The sequence below is a fragment of the Ptiloglossa arizonensis genome, chromosome 5, assembly GCF_051014685.1.
Source record: "Ptiloglossa arizonensis isolate GNS036 chromosome 5, iyPtiAriz1_principal, whole genome shotgun sequence".
In the NCBI taxonomy this organism is placed as follows: domain Eukaryota; kingdom Metazoa; phylum Arthropoda; class Insecta; order Hymenoptera; family Colletidae; genus Ptiloglossa; species Ptiloglossa arizonensis.
This window is the reverse complement of record NC_135052.1, coordinates 13231516-13243841: the sequence shown is the minus strand read 5'-3', so window position 1 is coordinate 13243841 and position 12326 is coordinate 13231516. Positions and strand designations below refer to the sequence as shown.

Here is a 12326-nt window from a genome sequence, read left to right as displayed (position 1 = left end):
CTCCTATTACTCGAAACGAATTTATTGAAGTAAATCAAAGTTACATTCGTATTCTTACGGGTACACTTCATTGAAATATGTTACAATATTCTACTTATTTGCCTATCTTAAGTAACTATACTTAACGAACAATAATCCTTCATTGCGAGTAATACCGATTACCAAGTCATACCACGTGGAGGTTGCTGCAAGTGAAATAGATGGAATCCAAAATCCATCGATCTCCCTTGACACACAATACAAACGAAATTACTAAACCGAGGAGATGGAAGGAATTAAAGTTTCTTCGATCTCCACGTTTAGTTTTGCCAAACAATTACATTGTCGAACAAAAGGAGGTAAAATTGAAAAAGACGCGACGTGAACCATGAAATTGATCCTACTAGATCAATTTCGTTGCCCCGTAATGAGCCCGATTCAGGAGGAAGGTGACTCACGCCATCGTAAGAAGTACCTTATTTCTCCACAACTCCGCGTCAGGAACACATGCAAGCGTAAACCTGACTCACGAAGAATGACATAGAGAAAGTCTTAATCCCAGAATTAGTGGCTTCCATAGAGACAAAAATAAAAATATCTCTCTGTATTCGCAACATCTTTCTCTGGCAATAACGAACGCATCAGAAGGGACGGTGATCAACCGTACACAGCCGGTCACTTGCTTAGGTAATAAGCAAAGGTGACTGGACTGAAAACGAGTGAACAAGCAAAAATAAGCTACTTTTTGTTCTAGTTTTAATCAATTACGTTGGAAGTGATGAGATCTCACGAGTGCTCAATTTGTGTAATACGATAAAATATTGTCTGCAACGTTTATTTTATACCAATTCTATATATATTATAGCACGTTTATAATACGGTATAAAAAATTAAAAATGAAAATAATTATTCTATTGAATCATGAAGGTAAATGGAATATGTGCATACACAAAAATGCATACATATCTACAGATAGACAGAAGTAAAAGAAAATTATGATCAAATGTTATCTCATCTTTTAAAGAAAATCTAAAAGTTTGAACACTATTTGGGAATAAGAATCGGGAGAGAGTTCTAAATGTAACAGACATACTGTAAATAGTTTATTATGAAACCAAAAAAGAATGTAATCTTATTCATTCTCTTGAGAACGTAATCTTGCACTGGCATTTGTTACGCGTATGGAAAGCTGTTGTGCTCGTTCAACAATAGATTTACGTTTTTTACTGCTTACACCATGAGCAATTTCAGCACAGAATTTTCGGTTCTGCATCATTAGAACTTCTAATTCCTGCAAACACACAGAAAACATAAATTTAAATATTGATTTTACAAATAATTTGGATTATTTTTAGATTATCTTTCATAAAATTAAAAATCAATTTTCTTAAAGTATATTGTAAATAATAGTATTCCTTTTTTGTACTAAACTATAGAAATGTTTATTTTTCTGCATTTTAATTAGGATGATGTGTACATGTAGCAAACATTTTTAATAAAAATGTGATGCACAAAATGTGGCAATAGAAATTATAGTAAAAAAAATTACTTTACTTTAAATAATAAATATAAATATCTGCAAAATGATTCAGTATAATATGTCTACAGTTTATGTATAAGTAATTAAGCAATTGGGTTATATTGAATGAGTTACTAATCCTTTAGCTGCAATACACTTTAGGACATTTTGTGATATTCATTTCAATCATTTTTGGGTATCACAAAGTAATATATCTGAGAGTGGAATGATTAAATATGAGCAAAATTTACTAAACATACATAGATAGTTTCACAGGTTTTTAAAGGTTTAAAAAGTTAATTATGTTAAAACTACTTACCTTGACATTATGTACCAAAACTTTTCTGAAACCAGTAGGTAGCATGTGACGAGTTTTTTTATTACTTCCATAACCAATATTGGGCATCAAGTATTGACCCTTGAAGCGTCTACGAACTCTGTTGTCAATACCTTTAGGTTTACGCCAGTTTCTCTGAAATATTATTTTAATAACTTCACATACTATTTGATATATACTTACAGCAGCTTCAATAATGAAAATTTAAAATATTAAAATTGATAAAAAAGAATAAATAATGTAAGAAATATCACACCTTTAGTTTACTGTAACGGTCACTTTGATGGCGAATGAACTTCTTAGTTCTTTTCTTGACAATTGTAGGTCTATATACCGGTCGAATAGCCATTTTGATCTTTGTAAGATACTACGAAACGGGAACTGAAATTATTAACATAATGTACATTATTTTCATCTTCATTCATGTAATAATTTCAATGACAATACTACACATTTGTATTGAACATTATTTTATTCATATAACTGTGATGTTACATTATTTTCAAAAAATATATTTTACTTTATCTCTCTTCATTTCTTTAAATCAATCTACTACATATATATTTTACATTGTACAAACGATTTTTGTTAAGATTATGGATTTTCCATAACATTACGTACCGTTTCTCGTTACACCCCAGGCAGAAGAGGTTATGTTGAATCAGAAATAATAAATTGTCGTGTTAAAATATGAAGCAAAAGAGTCGCCACCTAGCGGTAAGAAGGAAGAAATCAAATACTTGAATAGGCGATTTGATTGATGCTCGTCAGCTGATTATCTTCAATTTATATTACATAGAGAGAATTATCTAACAAAATTGTACATTGCTTTAGGCGTCATCTACTGGAAAAGTTCTAGATTCAAGCCTATTACAAATTTCTTATAGCGAAAGTAGCATATAAATTCATTAAATGCGTTAAAAATATAAATATTGGAATGTAAATTAAATGAATAGATGAAAAAACAAAAACAACATAATTTTCAATAAGTATCTACTTCTAAGAAACAATTGAACAGTATTTGTAATAGTTTCGTTTACACTTTGTATAAGTAGCCAATAAGATACAACTATTACTTACGATTGATGCACATGAAAAACTGGGATAAGTGACACTATGAAAAGTAACCAGATAGAGTCTGCTATTGTCTGCTATATCTTTCTGTCAAACGAACGCGTTCCTCGATGTATTCGTGTAATGAGTGAGAAGAGTGAATGAATATGTAAATGTGACGTAAAATGTCTTTACCGGGCCTTTTCGGTTAAGATATTCGGAAAGATGTAACATATGCAGGTAAAAAGTACTGGATGTGATAAAGTTTCTTTGTTTTTAATTTGTCTTAATGAATTGAAGATGTGCCAATTTTGAAAGATGAGCACAAGTTATGTTACACGCCTTGCGACAATCGTACTGCACATTTACACACATTTTTCATGCTTTTTATATACAGAATTTTGATATTCCCAAAAAGTATGTATAAATACATTGATTTGACTTATAGTAACGTACTAATATCTTTAAAAATAGAAGCAGTATAAATTGAACAAAATATTTTGTATTCGTAAAAAATTATGTCAAATGTAGTCTAAATTTCGTTCGACACACTTTCTTCGTTGTTGCATTAATGCTTTTGTTATTCAAGAAAAGAAGCTTTGTGAGAGATCTTGCAATTATTTTTGTATATTTGTCTTTATTTTTCTTTTAAAGTGTTTTTTTTTTTTTAATACAATATAATCATATGAAAAATCATAATGGAAACAAAAGACAAAAGAAAATTTCAGAAAAAATATATTCTTACTAAATAAGAGGATAATACAATAATGTTTTTACTAATCACAATAGTGATAACCAAAATTACAATAATTTATAAAAACAATGAATATTAAACTAAAAATTATTATTTTTCTTTTTTTTCTTTTGAATAGATTTTACATTATATCTTGTAAAATCATATAAATTTTTAATAATTTAATCTTTATTCATTTCATTGTTATTTCAATCTTATTCTTATTTACAGCATTATAAAGAAATACAATTGATTGGTACTATGTCTTAAAAGATGCCATCTGAGGTTAATATTAGTGATACAGCTTCTGGGAAAGACAATGGAGGGGATGAATCTGAAGAGCAAACCGTTGCTTTATTAACAGTTAGCACGACAAATCAGGATTCTTCAGCTACAGTGAAACATGTGGAAACGAACACTATAAAAAATAATAATAAAGCATTTACATCTGAAATCCAAAATGATTTTATAGAACAAACTGAGAATGCTTCTTTACCATTAGATACAAATTATTTGCCAACTGAAAATGGTTTGCAAGCAGAAGCATCTTCTTGTCAAAGAGACATAATTGATCAAATAAGTGATACTAATATATTGAATTCCCTTGAGGAACAAGACACATGTCCCAAATCAAAATGTAATAAGGAAAATGCAATTTTGAAGGTTGTTGCTTGTACAACATCAGCATCAGTTGGTGAAATTGAAGATAGTAGTATTTCATCTAAATTAAATAATGAAGTTACACAAAACTTAAGTCAAAGGCTTATATCATTGTCCCATAAAAATTTAACAAGAAAAAAGGGTTATTTAGCTAATGCAGAAAATAGTACTGGAAAGATAGTAAATATTTCAGAACAATTGCCTTTATCCTCCAGAAATATGATTAGAAAGAAACAGTTTTTTAGTAAAGACTTACAATCTAGTAGTATGGAATCTCAATTTGAACAAAATACAAGAGACCAGCATAACAATAATGAAGATAATATATTCAGTGATAATAATAGGGATTCTTGTGGAAAGGATTGTAGTTTACCTTTGGAAAGTCTAGCTTCATGTAGTTTTGATGAACAATCACAGTTTCAAAGCACTTCAATAAGTGAAGTACATAGTAATATCATCAATGCTCATAAACCGCTAAGTTTAGCAGAAAATAATAATAAAAGTATATGTGAAAATTTAAGTAAATTGAATGAAGCTGGTAGTTCATTTTCACATGTATCTAAAAGTGTGCCAAAATCTCAAAACACTTTGGCAGACTTAGTATATTGCAATGATATTACAAGAAAACCATTTAAACTGCCAATTTTAGAAAATTTACATGAAACTGCCAGTGCACAACAAATTGAATTTGAAGAAAATGCTATAGCACTTTTGGAGCCATCTTCTAATAAACAAGTTCGCTTAGAAGAAGCCCAAGGCATAGAAATAGAACCACATCGTTCTTCAAATAGCAGTGATGCAAGTAATTCTGATACAGAATCACAACAGGCGGTTCTAGGTCACAATGGGACCAAAAAGGTATAGTTCCTTTTATTCTATCAATGTTTACAAAACATTAGTCACAAGTAACCAATTGATTTAGCATGTTACAGTTATTTTCAATGTTTCATGATACTTGCATATTTATGTTTTTTATTATTATCATTACTAAATCAAATGATTTTGAATATTTAATATATTTAAATACACATGCTGTTTTGCACTTTTATGTATGCATGTGCATTATAATTTTCATTTTTAAACTTTTAACAGATCAGTATTACACTCCTTCGAATTTATAAACTAAATTTTGATCACAATAGTGCTGAGGCAATTGTACATATTTATTGCCTTCAAAACTTAGATTCATAAAATATATTTCACTTCAGAGGCCATGTGACACAAATGGTGTTGTAACAAAAGAAGGTGTGGAATATTATCAGTTGTGGTGGAGCACAGGGGGCTTTTCATCTCCTGAACGTTTATATGAAACATTATATCCAAGTCCTCCACCACTTCCACCACGGACAACGCACAAACTTTTACACAGAAGTAATGCTGGTCCACCAGAATTACCTAAAAGACATCTTCAAAAATACCCTGCACCCTTGCACCCTGAAGATTGTTTTGGATTTGAAATTGTAGATGTTGATGAAGCTTCTAATTCAAAGGTAATTTTATATAGTATATATACACATTGCAAAAGAACTGATAAGACAGGTAATATAATTTTATGACTTAAATTTGATGTGTTTTAATTGTAAATATTGATGTTTTTTACAAAATTTGCACAATTTGTTATACTCCCAAAATTTTCCCAAAATGAACTATTTTGTTTCTATTCATAACTAGAAAAAATACAGAAATGTGTAATGTAATATTTTAGTCGCGGACAGCTATTACAAAAAGTATAGCACTATTGAGTTCACCAAGAGCACATAGACCCCTGGAAAGACCGGAAACCGGATTAACGAATCAGTTAGAATGTCCACCAACGCCTACACATCGTCCAAAACCATTGCGTCCGTTACCGATGTGCCAAACATCAAATGTACCATTGTCCTCTGAAGAACCTTTGCCCCCATGTAAGATCATAAGAATTAAAACTATTCGAAAAGGATTTTTCAAAGGGAAGAAAATTATTAATTGCCTTAATATCTATAGCATGGGAAGCAAGGATTGATAGTCATGGCCGAGTATTCTACATAGATCATGTTCATCGAACTACAACTTGGCAAAGACCCACTTTAACAACGCGAAACACTGGCTGCGACCTACGAAGACAGCAATTAGATAGACGATATCAAAGCGTTCGTCGAACTATTTCTCGACCAGATAATATTGATCGTGAGCCGACTAGTTCGCAACATGCAAATGGAAATAACTTCGAGAATGTCGACCGACCGAATGAACGAACCGAAAGAAATGAATCTGAACCATTTGACATTAATACAAGTCCCCCGGTATTATTTTTAACAAGACCTGACTTCTTTACAGAATTACATACTAACGCGGAGGCAATGGAATTATATAATCGTAATTCCAGTCTAAAGCACATGATTAATAGAGTCAGAAGAGATACAGCAGTTTTTCCGAGATATGAGCACAATAGAGATTTGGTTGCATTGATTAATTTCTTTGCTGATCCAGCTAAGGAACTTCCAAGGGGCTATGAATCAAAGCTTGATAGAACAGGCAAAGTAAATATGTTCATATTTAAATTACTTATGTTATTGAAAATACTCCCTCCAAAAATGAAATATCATTTAAACGTGTTAATGTAATTTCAGAGATTCTTTATCTGTCACGCTAGAAAAGCCACATCTTTCATTGACCCAAGATTACCTACTGAAGCTGCACATGCACGAACGTTATTAGACGAAGCACCCATGCCACCACCCAGACCACAACAATCAGCTATTACAACTACACCTGATATACCTGTTGCCTATAATGACAAAGTTGTTGCCTTTTTGCGTCAACCAAATATAATGGATATCTTGAGGGAAAGACACTCGGCATTAGGACAAAATATTGCACTTCGAGAGAAAGTTAATACTATTCGAATTGAAGGCAGTACTGCTTTACAACGATTGGGACATGATGTACCCCTAGCTTTATTGTTAAGGTACAAAATATAATAATTTTTTAAGGCAATAAAAAACGAAATATTAACATATTCAATTAATTATTATAGCTTATTTGAACAAGAAATTATGTCGTATGTACCTGGAAACGTGGGCAGATCCCCACTAGGTAGTCCGCATGCTTCACCTGGTTTAACAAGAGCTTCTGCTAGAGCTCCAGCTCCATATAGACGAGATTTTGAAGCTAAACTTAGAACATTTTACAGGAAGCTAGAAAGTAAAGGGTATGGACAAGGTCCAGGGAAATTAAAGTAAGTTTATAGTAATGTAGTATATATAATGATCATAATATATTAACTTAAATTGCAGACTTTTCTATTCCTTATTTTTCTTAGATTACATATTAGAAGAGAACATCTTTTAGAAGATGCTTTTACTCGTATCATGGCTGCTTCAAAGAAAGATTTGCAAAAAGGCAAGTTAGTAGTTATGTTTGACCATGAAGAAGGTTTAGATTATGGTGGACCATCTCGTGAATTTTTCTTTCATCTGTCACGTGAGCTTTTTAATCCTTACTATGGATTATTTGAATATTCTGCTAACGATACTTATACCGTTCAAGTGTCGCCAATGTCAGCTTTCGTAGATAATTACCACGATTGGTTCAGATTCTCAGGCAGAGTTTTGGGTTTAGCGTTAGTTCATCAATATCTGCTGGACGCCTTTTTCACGAGACCATTTTATAAGGCTCTTTTGAGAATACCAGCAAGCCTCAGCGATTTGGAGAGTTTAGATCAAGAATTTCATCAAAGTTTAATGTGGATTAAGGAGAAAGATATAAGTATAGAGCCATTGGAATTAACTTTCTCCGTTACGGAGGAACTCTTGGGACGAGTAGCTGAGCGCGAATTAAAACCGGGAGGTAGAAATATTGCTGTTACTGAGAAAAATAAGAAAGAATATCTTGAAAGAGTTGTACGTTGGAGACTTGAGCGCGGTGTTGCAGAACAAACGGAATCTTTAGTCCGTGGATTTTATGAAGTTGTAGATCCACGATTAGTATCAGTTTTTGATGCACGAGAGTTGGAGCTGGTAATAGCTGGAGCAGCTGAAATTGATCTTAACGATTGGAGAACACATACAGAATATAGGAGTGGTTATCACGATGCACATCCGGTAGTCGAATGGTTTTGGAGCAGTATAAGTCGATTTACTAATGAGCAGAGATTGAGGCTACTGCAGTTTGTTACTGGAACGTCAAGCATTCCATATGAAGGATTCGCAGCATTACGTGGATCTACAGGACCACGAAAATTTTGCATTGAAAAATGGGGAAGGCCAAATAGTTTACCCAGGTATACAAACTTTTATCGTAACAATGATATCTATAGGAATAAAACAACTATAATTTTTATGCTGTTTCTATTAATATCGACTTTCAAAATCGTTATGTTATTGAAACTACTTTTCGTTTGATAATAATATTTTTCAAACGAGATATGTTTTCAGAGCTCATACATGCTTTAATCGTTTGGATCTTCCACCATATCCCACACCTGAAATTTTGTATGAAAAGCTTTTATTGGCTGTAGAAGAAACAAATACCTTTGGAATAGAATAAAATAAATCCTTTACTTGATTACAGCAGATATACGGTAACGTAACATCGCGCTTCATACTGTTTGAAGCGAATTAAGCATCTTTACGGATTTAAAGGTATATTGGTCATATATTTTATTCTTCAAAAACTCATAATTGGATTTTTAAGATTAATACAATCAAAACTGTATCAAAATGTAAATATTTAGTAGAAAAACAGTTGCGCATATTTTGAAAATTTTAAATATTGTATACATGTTGCTGTAATCTATTTATATTGAATCTGAAGGATAATTCGCGCACTACACGTCTTGTATAAAAATAAGAGATTTAATACATCATTCAAAATATTTCGATACAAATATATACAATTATCTTTTCGTTCAAATTTCTATGATTATAGAGCTTGTTGAAAGATCATTATAGATATTATAAAAAAGAAACTCGAGTTTAAATTGATACAAAATACGTGACTTATTTAGTGTGATTTATACAAGAGCCTCTTTTCTTCACATTTTACAAAAATACTATTACAACTTTTTAATGAAAATTGAAAAACGAACAGTGCATTTCACAAAAATATATAATGCAGCTATACTAGTAATTTATTCTGTGGTCTATTTAGTTCATAGGTATGATGATCATTTCTAGTCTATATTTTTAAATATTAAATTCGCAGCTATTTTTCTAATATTTCCAGACATTCCATGTCAATTTACTTAATATTATCGTAATCAGTTTAAGATGTCACACAAGAAAACAGGAAAAATGTTTATAAGACAAAGAATTTTTACTGCACATTTAAGAATATCTTTCTGTAGGATATTATGTTTTATAAACGTTTCTCCACTATGTATGTTTTATATAATTTATCCTCAGGCCAAGTAGAAATTTAATTAAGTATTTGTAAAATGTCCAGAAAATCTGTCAATGAATACACAACGAAAGTATGGATAGCATATGAAGAATATAAAGTCAATGAAAGTAGTAATAATGATAATAATTAAATTATTGTTTAATTATTAATTTTGCATTTAGTATTAATGTAGACATTTTACAGAATTGTATTTGATGTGTAGAGCATGTTTTGCAATTTTGTTTATACAATTCTTTAAAAACAATTGTAATAAGAAAATGTGTTAATGAGATATTGTAATATTGTTACTTGAAGAACTTATGGACGCGTAGATGCTCCTATGCTTCAAGGATTACTCTACCTCTTAAACTATAATCTTGCTTCTGCAGTTTATTGCGTGAAAAATTTTCATCTCTTTAGTCATTTCTTATCCAGAAATAAAAAGAAAAATATGCATGAAATATAAAATATGTGCAGATTCCGGACAATGTGAGAGAAATAATAATAATAATAATATTAATAATAATAATAATAATGTTTCTTTGTTTATATTATCTCTAAATTGTACCGAAGAATAACAATTTATATTAAGTGAAAATATTTGTTCAATGCCTAACCAAATTTGCATCAAAGTATTAAATATATGTAATTATTGGCAAATGGTTATCGAACATACGATACTATACCATGTTCATAATATACAATTTTTACTTAACAAAATTTCAAATTGCGATCTTTCTGATCCTGTATGACGGTAATAATGATAATATTGTTAAATAACAATAATAATATTAAAGTAGTAGTGCTAGTAATACTATTTATTAAATGGAAATACTAATATTATGTGATTGTTGAAAATAAGTTGCACTTTATATTGTCTGTAAACTAGTCATGTAGCATAGCAAAACGGTAGAATTTAGTATGTACTGTACATAGTACAGGCATGTTAATCTTAGATAACACAATATTTACAATGAACCATGACTGTGTGAGAGCATTCTTTACTTTATTGTTAAAGAAAATAAAATGTGCCTCTTTTGTTATGTTACATTAAACATTGTTGTTTTCCACTTTTATTCGCCGAATTTCTTTCTTTTAATCATAGAACAACTATAGTAATTATATTTCCTAAAAATGGTAAGATAAATTAAATACAGTTCTACAAAGAAAAAATATTTTGGAACATTTAGAAGAGTAACCAGAGTCTTCCGAAAAGTTTAATTTATTCGTGATATATTATGCAATTTTTTAAAAATATGTGTCGTTATACTTATATGACAGTACACCTATATTCATAACTTAAAATCAGGAATTATATAATGTGTTAAACATTAAACTTTTTGTACATAATGTACTTTCTTTATATCATATATATTCATTAAAAAGTATATGTACATAACAACTATATTATCGGAAGAACACGGAATCAAGCCAATGATTCGTAATTTCGAAGAATGTATGAACTTCGTATAAGCGTCAAAGTCGTGAATGAGTCAAATTATCACTAAAGTTTACAGTCGTTCCGTATCTACAAGGCGTTCGTATTCGAATTCTGCAGTTTTCTCGTAAAATAATGATGTAAGAAAAAACAGAGAAAAAAGTTACGCAATTTTTTATTAGAAATACAATATCCATTATCAACTTAAAAAATTTACAATAAATTTAAAAGTGTAAAAGTAACTAATATTCCTTTAGGTAAACAATTACAACTTCAACAAAATATGATACAGTAATGATCAAGGTCATACGAGGTCAGAAGTAAAAAAAACAATAAGGAAAATCTGTAAGATATGGAACATTGGAAGTGAGATTCCAATGGAGGCTCTGATTTTAATCGTTGTTTGATTTCTAAATGAATCGATTTTTTTTATTTTTCAGTTTTTACTTCATATAACCTCGGACATTGTTGTGTTATATGTATTTGAATTCATTTTTACAATCTTTTTCATATTATATAACAATAATTATAATTTTCAATTAAGGTCACTTACTTAATTTTAGTTATCATAATGATTTAAGTTAATATACTACTTAGAAAAGATAGTAATACTTTTTCCTTTCTTTTCTCTTGCACGTATTTTTCAATAATATATTCATAAATATTTCTATTCATTATGTAATAGATTTTATCTATGATGATCCGAATTATATATAATGTCAAACGAATTTAGGAAACAAAAAGTATTGTCAACATTTATGGCATTCAAACTCATTTTTAATAAAATAACTGGACGATAGATGGCTCATGCTAGAGACCATACAGAGATGTATCAAATCTGTAAAATCAATAAACGTGAGGTTATGAATGTTATCGCAGGATGTAAGAAGGCAAATAAAGAACGTAAGACGTCACAAATGACGATACTTAAATCGAAATAAAATTTAAGATTATACATTATAATGCCACAGGATAAATATTTTTGAAAATAATTTTCATTGTACTTATTGTGTGTTAAATTTATTGCAGCAACAATAAATTTTGCCTCTGAAGAACAGAATGTTTAAATTTCATTGGGATGATACATTCATTAAAATGATAAATTAGTTAAACTGTTTTGTTATGCAGAATATATATTTTTCACTATGAAAAAATAGTTCACAATTTTACAAACATAGAATTAGGATTTTGCGAATTTGTTATTAAGTATTATGATAAAGTTATAAAAGATCATAACTTCGCACGT

The 12326-nt window shown here is 30.1% G+C and overlaps 2 protein-coding genes across 3 annotated transcripts; one reads left to right on the top strand and one right to left on the bottom strand.

The window, feature by feature from the left end:
• Nucleotides 1-1069: 1069 nt before the first annotated feature.
• Rpl32 (ribosomal protein L32) lies at nt 1070-2554 on the bottom strand. The gene is made up of 4 exons (XM_076311131.1): nt 2457-2554; nt 2092-2216; nt 1818-1970; nt 1070-1270 (listed from the first exon to the last, which is right to left on the bottom strand). The coding sequence occupies exons 2-4, from the start codon at nt 2182-2184 to the stop codon at nt 1112-1114; spliced, it is 405 nt and encodes a 134-aa protein (XP_076167246.1). The 5' UTR covers nt 2185-2216; nt 2457-2554; the 3' UTR covers nt 1070-1111.
• Nucleotides 2555-2993: 439 nt separating this feature from the next.
• Nucleotides 2994-9250, top strand: Hecw (Hecw ubiquitin protein ligase). Of its 2 annotated transcripts, none has more exons than XM_076311130.1 (9): nt 2994-3128; nt 3853-5139; nt 5490-5771; nt 5987-6185; nt 6265-6800; nt 6891-7228; nt 7298-7498; nt 7583-8542; nt 8697-9250. In XM_076311130.1, the coding sequence occupies exons 2-9, from the start codon at nt 3895-3897 to the stop codon at nt 8806-8808; spliced, it is 3873 nt and encodes a 1290-aa protein (XP_076167245.1). In that variant the 5' UTR covers nt 2994-3128; nt 3853-3894; the 3' UTR covers nt 8809-9250. The 2 variants fall into 2 exon arrangements, with proteins under 2 accessions (XP_076167245.1, XP_076167243.1); XM_076311128.1 differs by having other exon boundaries at nt 3012-3305.
• The last annotated feature ends 3076 nt before the right edge of the window (nt 9251-12326 follow it).

What these genes read in the sequence shown, in the direction of transcription:
- Hecw (XM_076311130.1), top strand. Translation starts at nt 3,895, where the DNA reads ATGCCATCTGAGGTTAATATTAGTGATACAGCTTCTGGGAAAGACAAT. An exon ending in GTCACAATGGGACCAAAAAG is followed by an intron (nt 5,140 to 5,489) that starts GTATAGTTCCTT and finishes ATTTCACTTCAG; the next exon opens with AGGCCATGTGACACAAATGG. An exon ending in CCCCTAGCTTTATTGTTAAG is followed by an intron (nt 7,229 to 7,297) that starts GTACAAAATATA and finishes TAATTATTATAG; the next exon opens with CTTATTTGAACAAGAAATTA.
- Rpl32 (XM_076311131.1), bottom strand. Translation starts at nt 2,184, where the DNA reads ATGGCTATTCGACCGGTATATAGACCTACAATTGTCAAGAAAAGAACT. An exon ending in ACCGTTACAGTAAACTAAAG is followed by an intron (nt 1,971 to 2,091) that starts GTGTGATATTTC and finishes ATAATATTTCAG; the next exon opens with AGAAACTGGCGTAAACCTAA. An exon ending in TTTTGGTACATAATGTCAAG is followed by an intron (nt 1,271 to 1,817) that starts GTAAGTAGTTTT and finishes GTGTGTTTGCAG; the next exon opens with GAATTAGAAGTTCTAATGAT.